Consider the following 14,849-nt stretch of genomic DNA (forward strand, 5'->3'; position numbering starts at 1 on the left):
AAAATGATATACAGGATGGTCCAGCCGAGCTCCCGTCTTCTGTAGCTCAGTTATTATTAAAGTTTGAGTTTTGATATTTTGTAGGTGTTATTTATACTCTAGGACACATTTTAGGAAATTATTTTTGATTATATAGAGTGTCCCAAAAAAGGTATGACGTCATAATAATGAATTTTTTTAATGGCATGCCATTATTTTTTGTGCTTATTATGAAACCTTCATAGCTTCTTACTTGTCCCTAAAGTTTTTTCAAATCGGATCAGGGATTACTGTTAAAGAAAATAAAAACCAAAAAAATGGGGTTTTTTAATAAAAAATCGAATAGAATAATGAAGACATTATTACAACGTAAGTGTTAAACAATACCTAACACTAATATTCACTGACTTTGATTGATCTGAATTATTACAGGGTGTTTACAATTTATTTCCATTTTTTTAATTTTTAAAGCCTATTATTGTACTTTTCTCAATTGGCAACCTTTATTTATTTTTATACGATTCGATGCAGAAATAAAAATCGATCATTTTTTCTTATTACTACTCTAATGTAAATCTTAACACTTTCCGAGTTATTTGATAAAAACTTATTTTGTCAGCTATTTTATTGACAGATTTAATGAATAAGAATTGAAGATGGCTCTGAGCCTGTTTATTTTTATATCGTTCGATGCGGAATTAAAAAAGCATCATTTTTTGTTATTACAATTCTATTGCTTGCAAGTTCTTACACAATCGGAGTTATTTTCCAAAAACCTTAACAATGTTCCACTTTTAATCATTAAAGTCATTTGTCAGTCACAGAATGAGTTTTTAGTAAATAACTCCGACGTGTTGGGATTTGTAATAGGGTTGTGATAACAAAAAATGTTTGTTTTTTAATTTCGCATCGATTACCATAAAAAGGAACGATGTTGAAACCATCTTCGATATATATTCATTAAAATTGTCATTAAAATAGTTTTCAGCAAATTACTCCAAATTTGTTAGATTTTACGTTATGGTTGTATTATAAAAAGTGGATCGTGTTTTAATTCTGTTTCGAATGATGTAAAAATAAATAGGGGATTCTATTAAAATTAGCAAAATAAAAAGCTCTAAAAACTAAAATGTTTGGAAATAAATTGTACACACCCTGTAGTAATTCAAATCAATCAAACTCACTTAATAATTCTGTTAGACCTTGTTTAACACTTATGTAGTAAAATGTCTTCAAACAAGGAATTTTGTGTTTTTTTGTTAATTTCTAAAACTAAAGGTGTAAAACCGATTTTTTTTGGTTTTAATTTTTTAACAGTAATTCCTTAACCGATTTGAAAAAACTTTGGGTACTTGTAAGAAGCTAAAAAGCAATTTATTTCAATTTTTTTAATTTTTAAAGCCTATTATTTTACTTTTCTCAATTGGCAACCCTTGTTTATTTTTATACCATTCGATGCAGAAATAAAAATCGATCATTTTTTCTTATTACTACTCTAATGTAAATCTTAGCACTTTTCGAGTTATTTGATAAAAACTTGTTTCGTCAGCTATTTTATTGACAAATTTAATGAATAAAAATTGAAGATGGCTCTGAGCCTGTTTATTTTTATATCGTTCGATACGGAATTAAAAAAGCAACATTTTTTGTTATTACAATTCTATTGCAAGTTCTTACACATTCGGAGGTATTTTCCAAAAACCTTAACAATGTTCCACTTTTAATCATTAAAGTCATTTGTCAGTCACAGAATGAGTTTTTAGCAAATAACTCCGACGTGTTGCGATTTGTAATAGGGTTGTGATAACAAAAAATGTGTGGTTTTTTTGAAACCATCTTCGATATGTATTCATTAAAATTGTCATTAAAATACTTGACAAAAATAGTTTTCAGCAAATAACTCCACATTTGTTAGGTTTTACGTTATGGTTGTATTATAAAAAGTTTAGCGTGTTTTAATTCTGCTTCGAATGATGTAAAAATAAATAGGGGATTCCATTAAAATTAGCAAAATAATGAGCTCTAAAAATTAAAATGTTTGGAAATAAATTGTACACACCCTGTAGTAACTCAAATCAATCAAACTCACTTAATAAATCTGTTAGACCATGCTTAACAATTACATAGTAAAAATGTCTTCAAACAAGGAATTTTTCTGTTTTTTTGTTAATTTTTAAAACTAAAGATGTAAAACCGATTTGAAAAAACTTTAGGCACATGTAAGAAGCTAAAATGGTATCATAATGAGAACAAAAAAAAATAATAGCTTGCCGTTCAAAAATATGAGTATGACGTCATACTTTTTAGGGACACTTTGTATAGTCAAAAATATTTTCTTGAAATGTGTCCTGGAGTATAAATACCATTTACAAAATATCAAAACTCCAACTTTAATAATAACTAAGCTACAGAAGACGGGAGCTGGGCTGGACACCCTGTATACGCGAATACGCTTTGTAACAATTGCACATTTTTCTAGAAATTACGATTAGGTTGGGAAAATACCAACCGAGAAATAAGTTATTTCGAGTAAACCCAACTGAAAGCAAGGTCACATGGTTTCAGGTAAACGAACTAATTTTTGTGGCCGAACGAACAAATGGATTTTTGCCAAACGCGTCCAATTTTTTTAAAATTTAGCCAAAATTTCTTAACCAATAATAATACATTCACTAAATTAGTAGTCCCAAGGTAATGCCACCACAAAGTCAAGTAAACACAGTACCTAGTGAAAGTGAGTGAGATAAACACTTTCATATTTTATGCACTTTCTCTTTTCTAAAACTGGCGGCATTTAAGCTCATGAAAAACAACTGCTTATCTTTGTTATATTTATTTAAAAAACTCAAATTTTCTTACAAGATAATAAATTTGCTCAAATTTAGGGAGCAGTTAACCACCTACTTTACGCGGTGTACCTAATAATAAATAATCAGCGATAATAGTGTAAATTTGTTTTATACTTTAGTGTGTAAAACGCGTATGCGTGCCTACATTTATGATGGCACGCTCTCGCATTAAAAACGTACAATTTGTTTTGTATTATTCAAATCGGACGTATTTTGATTTGTAAATAAATGTGGTGTTGTCAGATGCATTGTAATTGAACAGGTCTACCACACGCCGAGAATTTCGTATGTTATTTTAATAAGTGAATCAAGGTTACAAGGCCTTCAAAACCAACAAATTTAATGCGGCCATAAATTAATACAATATTGTTTTATAATTGAATGCAATAATAAAGTTGTAGTAAACGTCGCTTCACACAAAAAAATTGGTTATTCGGGCAATATCACACCTTATCGGGCCGTAAACAAATGCATGATAACACCGAGCTGTGTTTATTTACTGAATACTAGTGGCTTGTGTTTGTATTTCTGGCTCTATAATGCTACATTTTGTTGTAGTACACAAGCAGGGATACATTTCATTTAAATAAACTAAAAGTGCACTAACAGTAAACAAACTGATTTATAAATGAAATAAAACAAGGCTACTTGTGTGTAAATTATGCTACACTTGTAAAATGTCAACAAGAAATTCAGGAGATTGGTTTGTCAACAACAAATATTTCGATATTAAGTGGAACATAATACTTGTCGTTTAATTACAAGAGAAAGTGATTGTTCCATAATTTAAGCCAGCACGTAACTAGAATTACGTTGATGGTGGATTGACGTTGTTGTTTAGCAAATTTTCAATTAAAAAGCAACAATAATGTCACAAATACTGCGTCAGCAGATGAGCTTTTGCTGGAACTTACCTGTTTGTAAATCCCCGCGATGACGCCGGTCATTTGTTTACTGTTTTTTCGTTTCAGACTATGTGGCCGGAGGAGAACTATTCACACATTTATACCAAAGAGAGCATTTTACAGAAGATGAAGTCCGCATTTACATAGGGGAAATTATTTTAGCACTCGAACGCCTCCACAGTGTAAGTATTCTTTGTTTATGTTGAAATCCTGCAATTTCGTATTTGTTGTTGAAAACGCTTCATTTTGCCTGAACGCAAGTGGTTATAAATAGAACGTCCTTCGCAATAAAAGTAATACAGCAATCAAAGGTTGTTCACAAATAGAACAAAGAGTTTCGGTGCATTTACTGGATTTGTGTTTGAACTTTGGCTATTCGGGACGTGCGTTAAGTTGGCCCAACCACTTTCAAACTTTGAAAATGCACATACGGCATTCAAATGTGCTCGGAAAGTGCTGAAGAATGCTGCTATTTATTTAAAAAATGCTACTTTAGTTTTAGAGATTTTTTTGTGTTTTTTTTGGTTGGGCTAACTTAACGGTGGCCCAACCATTTTATGTGCTGGACGTTTTGTTTATGCCATTTAAAAGTCCTTAAAAATGCTGGCAAATGCCGTATTTTAAATAAAAAGTACTGGGAAAATAACGGAGTTTTTTAAATTTAAATAATGGTTGGACTAACTTAACGACAGCCCAACCATTCATGTGCTAAACGATTTCTTTATGTCAACTAGAAGATCTTGAAAAATCTTTAAATAAAAAGTGTTGAGAAAAAAAACGAAGTTTTTTATTTAAATAATGGTTGGGCTAACTTAAGACAGCCCAACCACACCGAGTGCCTTCGAGTTTTTTATGTCAACTGCTGGCGAGTGCTGTACTTAATTCAAAAAGTGTTGAGAGAATAACATTGGTTTTTAATATCGAAAATTGGTGGGCTAACTTCTTAACGGTGGCCGGACAGTCCAATCTTACACCGAGTGCTCTACGATTTATTTATACATATGAACTAAAACATTTTCAAAAATACTGGCAAAGGCTATTCAGAAATAAAATTAACTAGACTCCCTCTGGTGATGACTTTTGAACTATGTCGAAAACAGTAAAGAAATTTTCGTAATTCCACATTTAACTGATATTTAATGAATTGTTCAACAATTTTGCGTGTATAGTGTTAATTACTTACAATAGAAAGAATCCCTTTAAAAGTACGTGGTGGTAAGTACTTTCTGTAGTTTTTCGTGGTATAAAGTGTTTATTGTTGGAACTTGAAAGTGGATAAAAAGTGAAAAATATTTAAATTTTGATTACGAAGTGTTATCAAACAGTTGTCTAATTAAAGATTATAAGTAATGGATCACAGCAAACACAAAGTTTGGCTCAAGAAACCAATAAATTAGTACTGTGTGTGAATTTTAGGTTAGAATTTTCCACTGAAAAAATCATGAAATGCTGCGGTAAATCTACAAAACTACAATAAAGATTAACAACTGCTGATACATTTAAACGTAAATTATGCCAAAAGGTAGGCTTTTCAATGTCTTTGTAATAATTTTCCAATAAAGAAAGTGAACCAAACAGTCATTCGTTATTCGTGTTTTCCTCGTCATCTCTCATTTGTCAACATAAGTTTCTTGCATCAAATATACAATAATTATTCCGCATAGGCAATGCAATAATTGTGAAGCCTCAAAATTCGTACAACGCTCAAAATATCCGAATAAACATTTTCCCGCCATTTATGGTTACTGTTTTCGACCTAGCTCAGTGGCGCCCCCAACGGTAATTTTATTTCCGAATACTGCAAATAAAAATTATTAGGCTTAGAAAAGTTTTGAAAATGCACATAGAAACTTTAGAAGGAGCTATACGTCTAGTATATTCAAAGAACAAGAACAGCATGTTAGTATGGAAAGGCGAAGAAAAAATTTTCCCTAAATATACTAACAAAAATGAAGATAAGTTATATTCAGCTGTACCCAAAGAAGCAGACGACCTTCTTTCTTTGCTAGAGAAAACACATAAAAATTCCAAAAAAGTGGAAACAACAAACGATGACGACGAGACAATGAAAGATGAAGAAGATAGAACAGTTGAAAACTGGAAAGGGGAAGGTGCAACTAAACCTAAACGTCCACGAAGATCTTATCTGGAAAATCAAAAAGAATGGGAATTTATGGAACTTTCGGCACGGACAAAAACAATTCCTATATATTTAATTAAAAATGGAAACTGTTCTACATTAAGAACAATCACGGTTAATAAAAAAATGTTTATGTTTACTAATACGTGTGGATTTGATGCACTTGTTCAAATATTGTCTTCATGGTACTGTGACTGCCCCGCATTTAGAGAGGGTGTTGTAGATGATAATTTTCTGGCCGAACTTTTACAGAATTTGGTCAAGGTAAAAATATCTAGACATTCTCACATACTAAGAGCTAAAATTTTGTCTCAAATTTTTGATGAAGTCCTCAGGCCCGATGTTCTAATAGAAATTTCTTGCGTATGTACGCAGCAATTATTAATAGATAGATTAGCTACTAATAATTTCTAAGATTGGTCTAAAAAAGAAATCACGGTTTGCTCTAAGTGTGGTTACAATGAAACCAGAAATTATGTTAAGTGACAATAATTTAGTAGCTAAGCTTGTTACAAAAACAATGGAGAAAACTTGCTTTTGTCTAAAATGTGACGAAAAGTATTTGAACGTGAAATCAAATTTGAATGAAAACTACATATTTATTGACTGGGCATCAGTTTCATTGACCAACACAAATAGCAGTGTTCAGTTATGCCAAATTCCTGCTAATATAGCATTAACCCATAAAAACCTAAACTACAAACTCCAGGGGTTAGGGGAAATTATCAGTGAAGGAATTCTTGCTAGTGATGTAGGCCATTTTGTTGCATATTGTAAGAGGCCAAATGAAAAATGGGAAATATATGACGTTCTTCAAGACAAAGTGAACACTGTTTGTAAAAGTATAATATTTATATTATTTTTTTATTGTTTATTTTATGTTAAAATGAAATGTTTTTTAAATAAAGTACTAATTATTGTGTTTTTATTAAACAATTCCAATTCATGTGAATCTACTTAAAAAAAATAAACGATATATGATGTACCAAAGTAAGCACTACAGCTCTTGCATTTAAGGGGGAGAATTTTCGATATTAAAAACCAATGTTATTTTCTCAGCACTTTTTGAATTAAGTACAGCACTCGCGAGCAGTTGACATAAAAAACTCGAAGGCACTCGGTGTGGTTGGGCTGTCGTTAAGTTAGCCAAACCATTATTTAAATAAAAAACTTCGTTTTTTTTCTTAACACTTTTTATTTAAAGATTTTTCAAGATCTTCTAGTTGACATAAAGAAATCGTTTAGCACATGAATGGTTGGGCTGTCGTTAAGTTAGTCCAACCATTATTTAAATTTAAAAAACTCCGTTATTTTCCCAGCACGGCATTTGTCAGCATTTTTAAAGGACTTTTAAATGGCATAAACAAAACGTCCAGCACATAAAATGGTTGGGCCACCGTTAAGTTAGCCAACCAAAAAAACACAAAAAATCTCTTAAACTAAGTAGCATTTTTTAAATAAATAGCAGCATTTTTCAGCACTTTCCGAGCACATTTGAATGCCGTATGTGCATTTTAAAAATTTGAAAGTGGTTGGGCCAACTTAACGCACGTCTGTTCGGGACATTTACTACAATTATTATCGTTTTAATTTATTCTGTGTGTCGTCTGTATTCCTCAGTTTACCAACTTGAATTTTAACTACTGTCTATTAGGTCAAACAATCATTTATTCATTATTATCCACCACACTGTCGCATAATAGATTATTCCATGAATTCACTCAAATAATAGACGGTAATTAACTTATTGAATTTGGGGTTCGGTTTAATATTTAATGGTTTCTTGGCTTTGAGAAAAATATCTTTTGAGTCATCACCGGGTGGTAATCTTGTTATTAGCAAACCAGGCGATAACGTTCGTATTATCGCTGTTTTTACAACCCTCTCCCCATCCGTCACCACATTCTTTCCGACTTTTCGTCCTGTTATCAACTGGCGTTTGGTTAGAGTTTTACAAGAGAAAATACCAAACTGATACGACAATGGTAAACATGTTATTCGTTCTTATTACAATTCCACAAACCAAGGTCGCCTTGTGAATTCCCAAACCTGTGGAGAATTTCTCAGATACTATTTCTTGGAATTGTTGCTACTGTCAAAATATTCAAATGGTGAAATCGTACTTTCACTGATTATTTATAGATAGATTTTTGTGCTGGTTTTTTTACTTGTGGGTAAAAATAGTCAATTATTTAATTTATTTATGTGACTTTCAGTCGGACATTTTTTCATTTCTAAATTGCATATAAATCCAAGTCTTGGCTGTAAAATTATGTCATCGGAATAAACAATTACGGTTAATAGGCAATTTCTTTAAATGATTTTATTGATCGGGATTAAGTCATAAAGTTCGTTTAGTTCTAATCTAAAAAGTGCACGCTTGAAGCTTGAATTGATTAATTTTCAGAATTGACAACTCTGTTATCATATCAAAGGTCATAATCTGATTTTTAAAGCGATGATTACTTGAACGTGCGCAAAAATGCTTAATAAAAATTGAATTGTGCAAAGTAGGATGTCACGCTGTTGCAAAATAACGAAAGGCTGGTTGTGTTGTTGTTTTACATTTTAAATTTTAATTGCGGTAATTCACGACACGTGTAAACTAATTTCCGATCTTATTTATGAGTTACCGTTTCAGTTTTCAATTTTTGTCGCTGGCGTAGAATTACACGCTTTGTGCTTCAACCCCTACTGCGGAGATACATGGCATGGGGGCTGACTTGGGTCGTTAACCCTTTAAAAATGTCGGTTCATTGTTTGACCAAAATATTTCTATATTGAGCGAATTTATTTAATTACCTGTCAGGAACAATTCGCTTGTTTTATCAACAAGCGAATGCGTGCGTGTCATTTGATTGGAAATTGTTGTCTTGAGATGCAGATGTCGATCCTTGCTGAATAATTGGGCGCATAAATCGTCTGGGAATTGTTTAAATAAAATTTTGTTTGTCCGGCGTCGAAACGATAAATCATTATCATAGGTAATGTACGGTTTTAATGATAACAAATTAAGGAATTATTAGAACCACGTCGTTGACCTCGTTATTATGAACTAAGTATATCACATACTAGTCACACGTGTTGTGCCTTTTATTGTCCGGACGAACTAAACATTCTTGGGTTTAGTGGAAGTTTAATGCTGAGTTATCTCAAACCGCTCATGGAATATTTTATTGGCCTTAAAAAATACCAAATTGAAATGTTATAGAGGCAGCATAAAATCAAAAGGATTTTTTCATATAAAAATTGATGAATATTACAGTTTTATCTCCTACCCTTGAATTAAGATTTGTTGCAAAATGATAAGATAAGAAAAGTCATCATTATTTTACTACAAATGAGCTTAAGTGGGTTTCGAGAAAATCACTTTGGAATTCTTTCACTTTCTTACAATTGTTACGATTTTCTGAAAATCCGGGATGGTTTTCAGATTGAATCCTCACAGCTATTTAATGAATTGATGTAAATTTTGGAACGTTTAATAGAAGTGGTTTTGAAACTTTATTAGCTTAATGTAGCTATAATGTTATGAAAAGTAAAAAAAAACAAGTGAAAATTGGAAAACATGGAATTTATACTGGGTGTTATAGAAAAAACATTTAAAATTATATTTTGTTAATTTAATTTTGTTAATTTTTGTTAATTAACTTATTCTTTTATTTAACCAGATTTAAATACTATAGGTATTTGTCGCTTCAAATTTTCTAAATTAAGTACAATTCTGTACAGGGAGGAAATACTATGAGATGAAAAATATACTGAATTGTAGCAAGCTTTGAACGGCAAGTGTAACTTTAGCTACATTTCTTTTTAAAATATCGTGTTGCCAAAGGCAGTGGAGGAGACTAAGGAGGTGTCCAGAAATACTATTTCTATGTTAGCAAACAAACGATTAGAAAATTTTCCGAAATTCTTTTAGGTATCATTCACTAATTGAATATTTCCACCCTCATTTATTTTTTCACTGGTTAAAATAGCATTCCACAATCTAGGCTTTTTATTTGGTTGTAAACTCCATTTGACAATAATAAGTGAGTTAAATTTCGCAGGCACGACTTGCTCTAAATTAGTTCTTTTTCGATCTCATGTTGCTTATGTAATTAGACAATTTACATTAAAAAAAAAGAAACTTTGAATGAAAGTTTTTTTGAATGTAAGTGGTGAATTAATAGAATATGTTTTCATAAGCAGAATACGAAAAATATATATTTTTCAACAAAAAGAGTAATTTGATATTACATAGTATGCTGCCAATAACTTTTTTTTGTTATTTTTTGTAATTTTACGGGTAAGACTTATAATGATAATAATAATGTTGCTGCACATTTTTACCATTGCGGCAATGGATATATTTGTCTATTTAGAACAAAAGAAAAGCAGTGGAACCAATAGAAAATTAACAATTAGACAACAAACAAATACATTTGCCAACAAAGTCGAGAATACTCTACATACTCATTTACAGAGTAGAAACAATTTTTGCAAAAAATTTTTTTAAAAGACCTTAAATTTTAAGTTTTCATCTTTTTAATTTCCGAAGGTATATGTTATATAGTTTCGCCCCAGTTTACCCAGAAGATGCAAACGATGTTTCGATGTTGGTTTTTCAAAAAAAAAAAAAAACTTATAAAGTATCAGGCAAGGTTCGACAAAGAAAAGCAAGTTTCGGTCGAGGGTTCGCGATACCAAGAAATTCGACTTATCAGAATTTGACTGATTGAGTTATCGAATAATAAATATTGGGATTTTGCCGCTTTCGTGTTTTGAAATTCGCAATCATTCTAGTTATCCAAGGTTTGAAACTTACCAAAGTTCAATTGCATTTTTAATTTTCATTTTACTAACGTTATTAAAAATAAAAAACTAAAAGCTCTACAGCGACTGGAGTAACATGTAGTTCTTACTTTTTTACTTAAAATAAAACTTAATATAATTATCCACCTCTTTAAATATGAGTATTGTAAGAAGTTTTTTTAAAAATAGCTTTCTTTTTAAATATATTGTTATTTGTTTTTAATACAAAATGTACTAATGTAGTTGAAAATGCATAAAATAAACACAAGATAAATATTCAAATAAAAAAATGTTTTTTGATCTACTAACATTACTGCTGGACAATAACATCAAAATCGATAACGGTCTTCCAAATTTAAGTTATTGCTAAAATATCAATCAGAAACTTTTTATTCTACATGTACGGCAAAACAATATAAAAATTAGTTTCTTTCATTTACATATTAACATTCGAAAGCAAAAAAATAGGAACGGAATAGGAGAAAAAATATTAGACAAAGTATGAACAAAGAAAACATTGTCCCAGAGTTACACAAGTTGTGTCACTGATTTGTCACAACATTTGTTCTGTAAAGATATTTGAAACTAAACTTAAAAACCTTTTTATTTGTTGATTTTTTTTTAGTTTTCTAGTTACCACCCGCAAAGTTTTTGTAAAACCTGTTTAAAGCTTTTTATTGTAAGAAGCTCAATTTTTACGCTTTCAAGCTGCCTTGAAATTTTATTTTTTACTATTTTTTAATTTCGCATAGTCTTTAAATGGGACAGTTTCGCTGATAATTTTTGTAAATTAAGCAAATCAATGAAAATGTCAACAGAATTCCTTTCCAGGAGCAAGCCGATATTTTCCATTGCAAACTTTCAGTTGTTTCGTTCACTTTACTTTCATTATTGGTTAAATTAGTTATTTGCTCAAGTATTTACGAACTTTTCAGCAACTCAGTAATTTTGGCCAAGATTAATTATTGCATTAACGTTCCAGCAGTTGACTTTTAAATTTAAGCGTCTGCATTAAGAGCACCACTTTTATAGCGGTACATTATTCTGGTCACCTAAACCACAGCTGTTACAATATGGTATATACAAGGTGTTTATCGCATCCTAATATAAAAGCGAAAATCGCTTGATTACCTGTTGAGTCTGTTACAACACCTGGCCGTCTAGTCATGATGCACAATGCTTTGTATAACTGGGGTACAATTTAGGCGGATGTCGACTTATGAATATTATTTTTCCTGTTTCAGTTGGGTATCATATACAGGGACATCAAGCTAGAAAATATCTTAGTCGACGAATCGGGACACATCGTCCTCACTGATTTCGGATTGAGCAAAGAACTACCTAGGGAAGGTGACAATGACCAGCGGGCGTACTCTTTTTGTGGCACAATCGAGTATATGGCACCCGAAGTGGTCAAGGGAGGCACCCAAGGACACGATATTGTAAGTTTCTCTCCCCAACCGATTTAAAAATATTTTAAATTTTATTGGTACCTAATCTATTAAAAAAAAAACGCGCGTTTTTTAATGTGCCCATGGCAACATCAATAACCCAAGAAACGTGAAGTATAAATTAGAGTTCCTATTCGGAAGTAAAGTTACCTTTGGGGGCGCCACTGAGCTAGGTCGAAAACAGTAACCACAAATAGCGGGAAAATGTTTATTCGGATATTTTGAGCATTGTACGAATTTTGAGGCTTCACAATTATTACATTGCTAATGCGGAATGACTATTGTATCTTTGGTGGAAGAAACGAATGTTGACAAATTAGAGATGACGAGGAAAACACCAATAACGATGACTTTTTGGTTCACTTTCTTTATTGGAAAATTATTACAAAGACATTGAAAAGCCTACCTTTTGGCATAATTTACGTTTAAGTATATTAGCAGTTGTTAATCTTAATTGTAGTTTTGTTAATTTATCGAAGTATTTCATGATTTTATCAGTGGAAAAATTCTAACCTAAAATTCACAAACTTCACTAATTTAGTGGTTTCTTGAGCCCAATTTTGTGTTCGCTGTGATCCATTACTTACAGTCTTTAATTAGACAACTGTTTGATAACACTTTGTAAAGAAAATTGAAATCTTTTTCTGTTTTTCATCTACTTTCATGTTCCAACAATAAACACTTTATACCACGAAAAACCGCAGAACCAAAGTCAAAGCTAGTATTTACCACCACATACTTTTAAAGTGATTCTCTCCAATGTAAGCAATTAACACCATACACGCAAAATTGTTAAACAATTTATTAGATGTCAATTAAATGTGGAATTACGAAAATTTCGTTACTGTTTTCGACATAGTTCAAAAGTTATCACCAGAGGGCGTCTAGTTAATTTTATTTCCGAATATTAGGAGAGTTGGGACACTGAATGTCAATTTTCGAAATTTTGTTTTATATACGTCCGTTGAAGTACAAAAATTTTACGTCTAAACTTTTCATCATAAACATTTTTTCCTTAACTTTAAGAAATGGTAATCATCGATGAAAGAGAGAGAAATTGAACCTATCCTGCCAAATTTTTACGTTTATTATTAACAAGCATTTGGAGAAGTGAATTGTCTACATAATGCTATGTACAAAATCTATGAGATTTTGGGAATTTGTCTATGCATTTACAAAATACGTAGGCACTTGAATCCAAAATTGGGTCTAATTTTTAGGAAAGTTGAACTTGTCGCTGCTTGGCCGCCTCTACGTGACTTTAGATTTTGTTTCAAATTATAAAGTTATTGGAATTCACGATTTTGTTACGTTTTTCACAGGAGAAGTCCTTCAATATCATTTTTTTGGGAAATTTAAAAAGACGGCGGAAAATATGAAGGGTTCTTGATGACCAATTTTTGTGACGAGATGTTTAACTAAAAATTGTGACTGAAAAAAAAGCATTTTTACCATTGAAGTTTGTTTTAAGTTATGAATTTAATATTAATATAATTATCGAAAAAATTCAGAAACGTGCATATTAGTATTTGTAGGTATTATTCAATATTTTCTTTCTTTAAACAGTAATCCCAAAATTCCTGTTTTCTATGTACCTGGTTAAATTTAACGTAAAATTATGTCATAAAAATGCATTTGACAAAAATTATGACCTTAAAATTATTTTCGACATAAACCTCTGACATAAGTTACTAACAAAAATTTTAATAAAAAAGGATAGAAATATATACCTTATTCACATAATACAAAATTGGCTCGGTTTGACGTTCAGTGTCCCAACTGTCCCAGTAAAGGAACTCTAGTATAAATGGCATCTTTTTAATGTTTTTTTTTATTATAATGACAACGAAAGGTATACTGATCTCACATTACATTATTTCCAATTTCGTATTGTTAATGATTTCAAAGTGTACCAATAAAAAAAAACGTAAAGTATTCGTGAATAACTGGTCTTTAAAACACTTGCTTTATTTCGAGTACTCCGGCTACGCCGTCGTGCTCGAAAAATCGTGCGTGTTTTAAAGACCTCAGTATCCACTTATACTTTAATATACTATTTTTCGAAGCCAATATTATTTAGCCAATCGGTAATTATGTCAGGTCTTGTTATACGATATTGCTTCTGCGTGACTGCGTTTTGCCCTTGGGCAAAGTTGACCCGATTCGGTGGCGAATGAAAACTGGGTTAGATTTTAGCTAAAGATTTGTTGCACTATCTGTCTCGGTCAAATTCACTCTCTCTTGAAGGTTTTGCCAGCCATTTGTTTATGTAAAATATTGAACAATGACCTCTGCGTGTCATAAAGAGGACCCTGTCCTGTCCCGGGTCCGTGGCGCGTGTTTTACATACGTTTGTGTGATTGGATTTAATGTTAATGAGTCACGAATTCTTGCAAGGTATTTAAAACTTGGATGACAAAATCCGCCAGTGAGTGTAAAGCCACCTGGCCTTTTCTGCGATTATTTTCCAGACTGTACAAGTATTTCTCGCAGGTAAACAGCTGTTCGCACCGGACGGATTGATTTTTGAAACAGTGCAGTGTTCATTAGTCATGGAAAGTGTGCATTTTTGCCTCAATTTTAATTAATTTCAATTGGCCATTTACGTTAATATACTACAACCCATATGAACAAGTCGGTTACCTACAAACCTAGTTAGATAATGGAGGTTTTCTATAGGTGCAGTGGATAAACAAATTAATGTCCCACCAAGATGAGTAACCAACAA

The 14,849-nt window shown here is 31.6% G+C and overlaps 1 protein-coding gene across 2 annotated transcripts in view; it reads left to right on the top strand.

Annotated features, from left to right (window-relative positions):
• The window catches only part of LOC658616 (ribosomal protein S6 kinase alpha-5), a 54,076-nt gene that overhangs the window by 23,784 nt on the left and 15,443 nt on the right, over positions 1-14,849 (top strand). For both annotated transcript variants that reach the window (XM_008201450.3, XM_964992.4), the window contains exons 4-5: positions 3,800-3,915; positions 11,915-12,112. In XM_008201450.3, the coding sequence (XP_008199672.1) occupies positions 3,800-3,915; positions 11,915-12,112 (314 nt within the window). The remainder of the gene's footprint in view (positions 1-3,799; positions 3,916-11,914; positions 12,113-14,849) is intronic.

Source organism: Tribolium castaneum, chromosome 1 (assembly GCF_031307605.1).
Source record: "Tribolium castaneum strain GA2 chromosome 1, icTriCast1.1, whole genome shotgun sequence".
NCBI classification, from domain to species: domain Eukaryota; kingdom Metazoa; phylum Arthropoda; class Insecta; order Coleoptera; family Tenebrionidae; genus Tribolium; species Tribolium castaneum.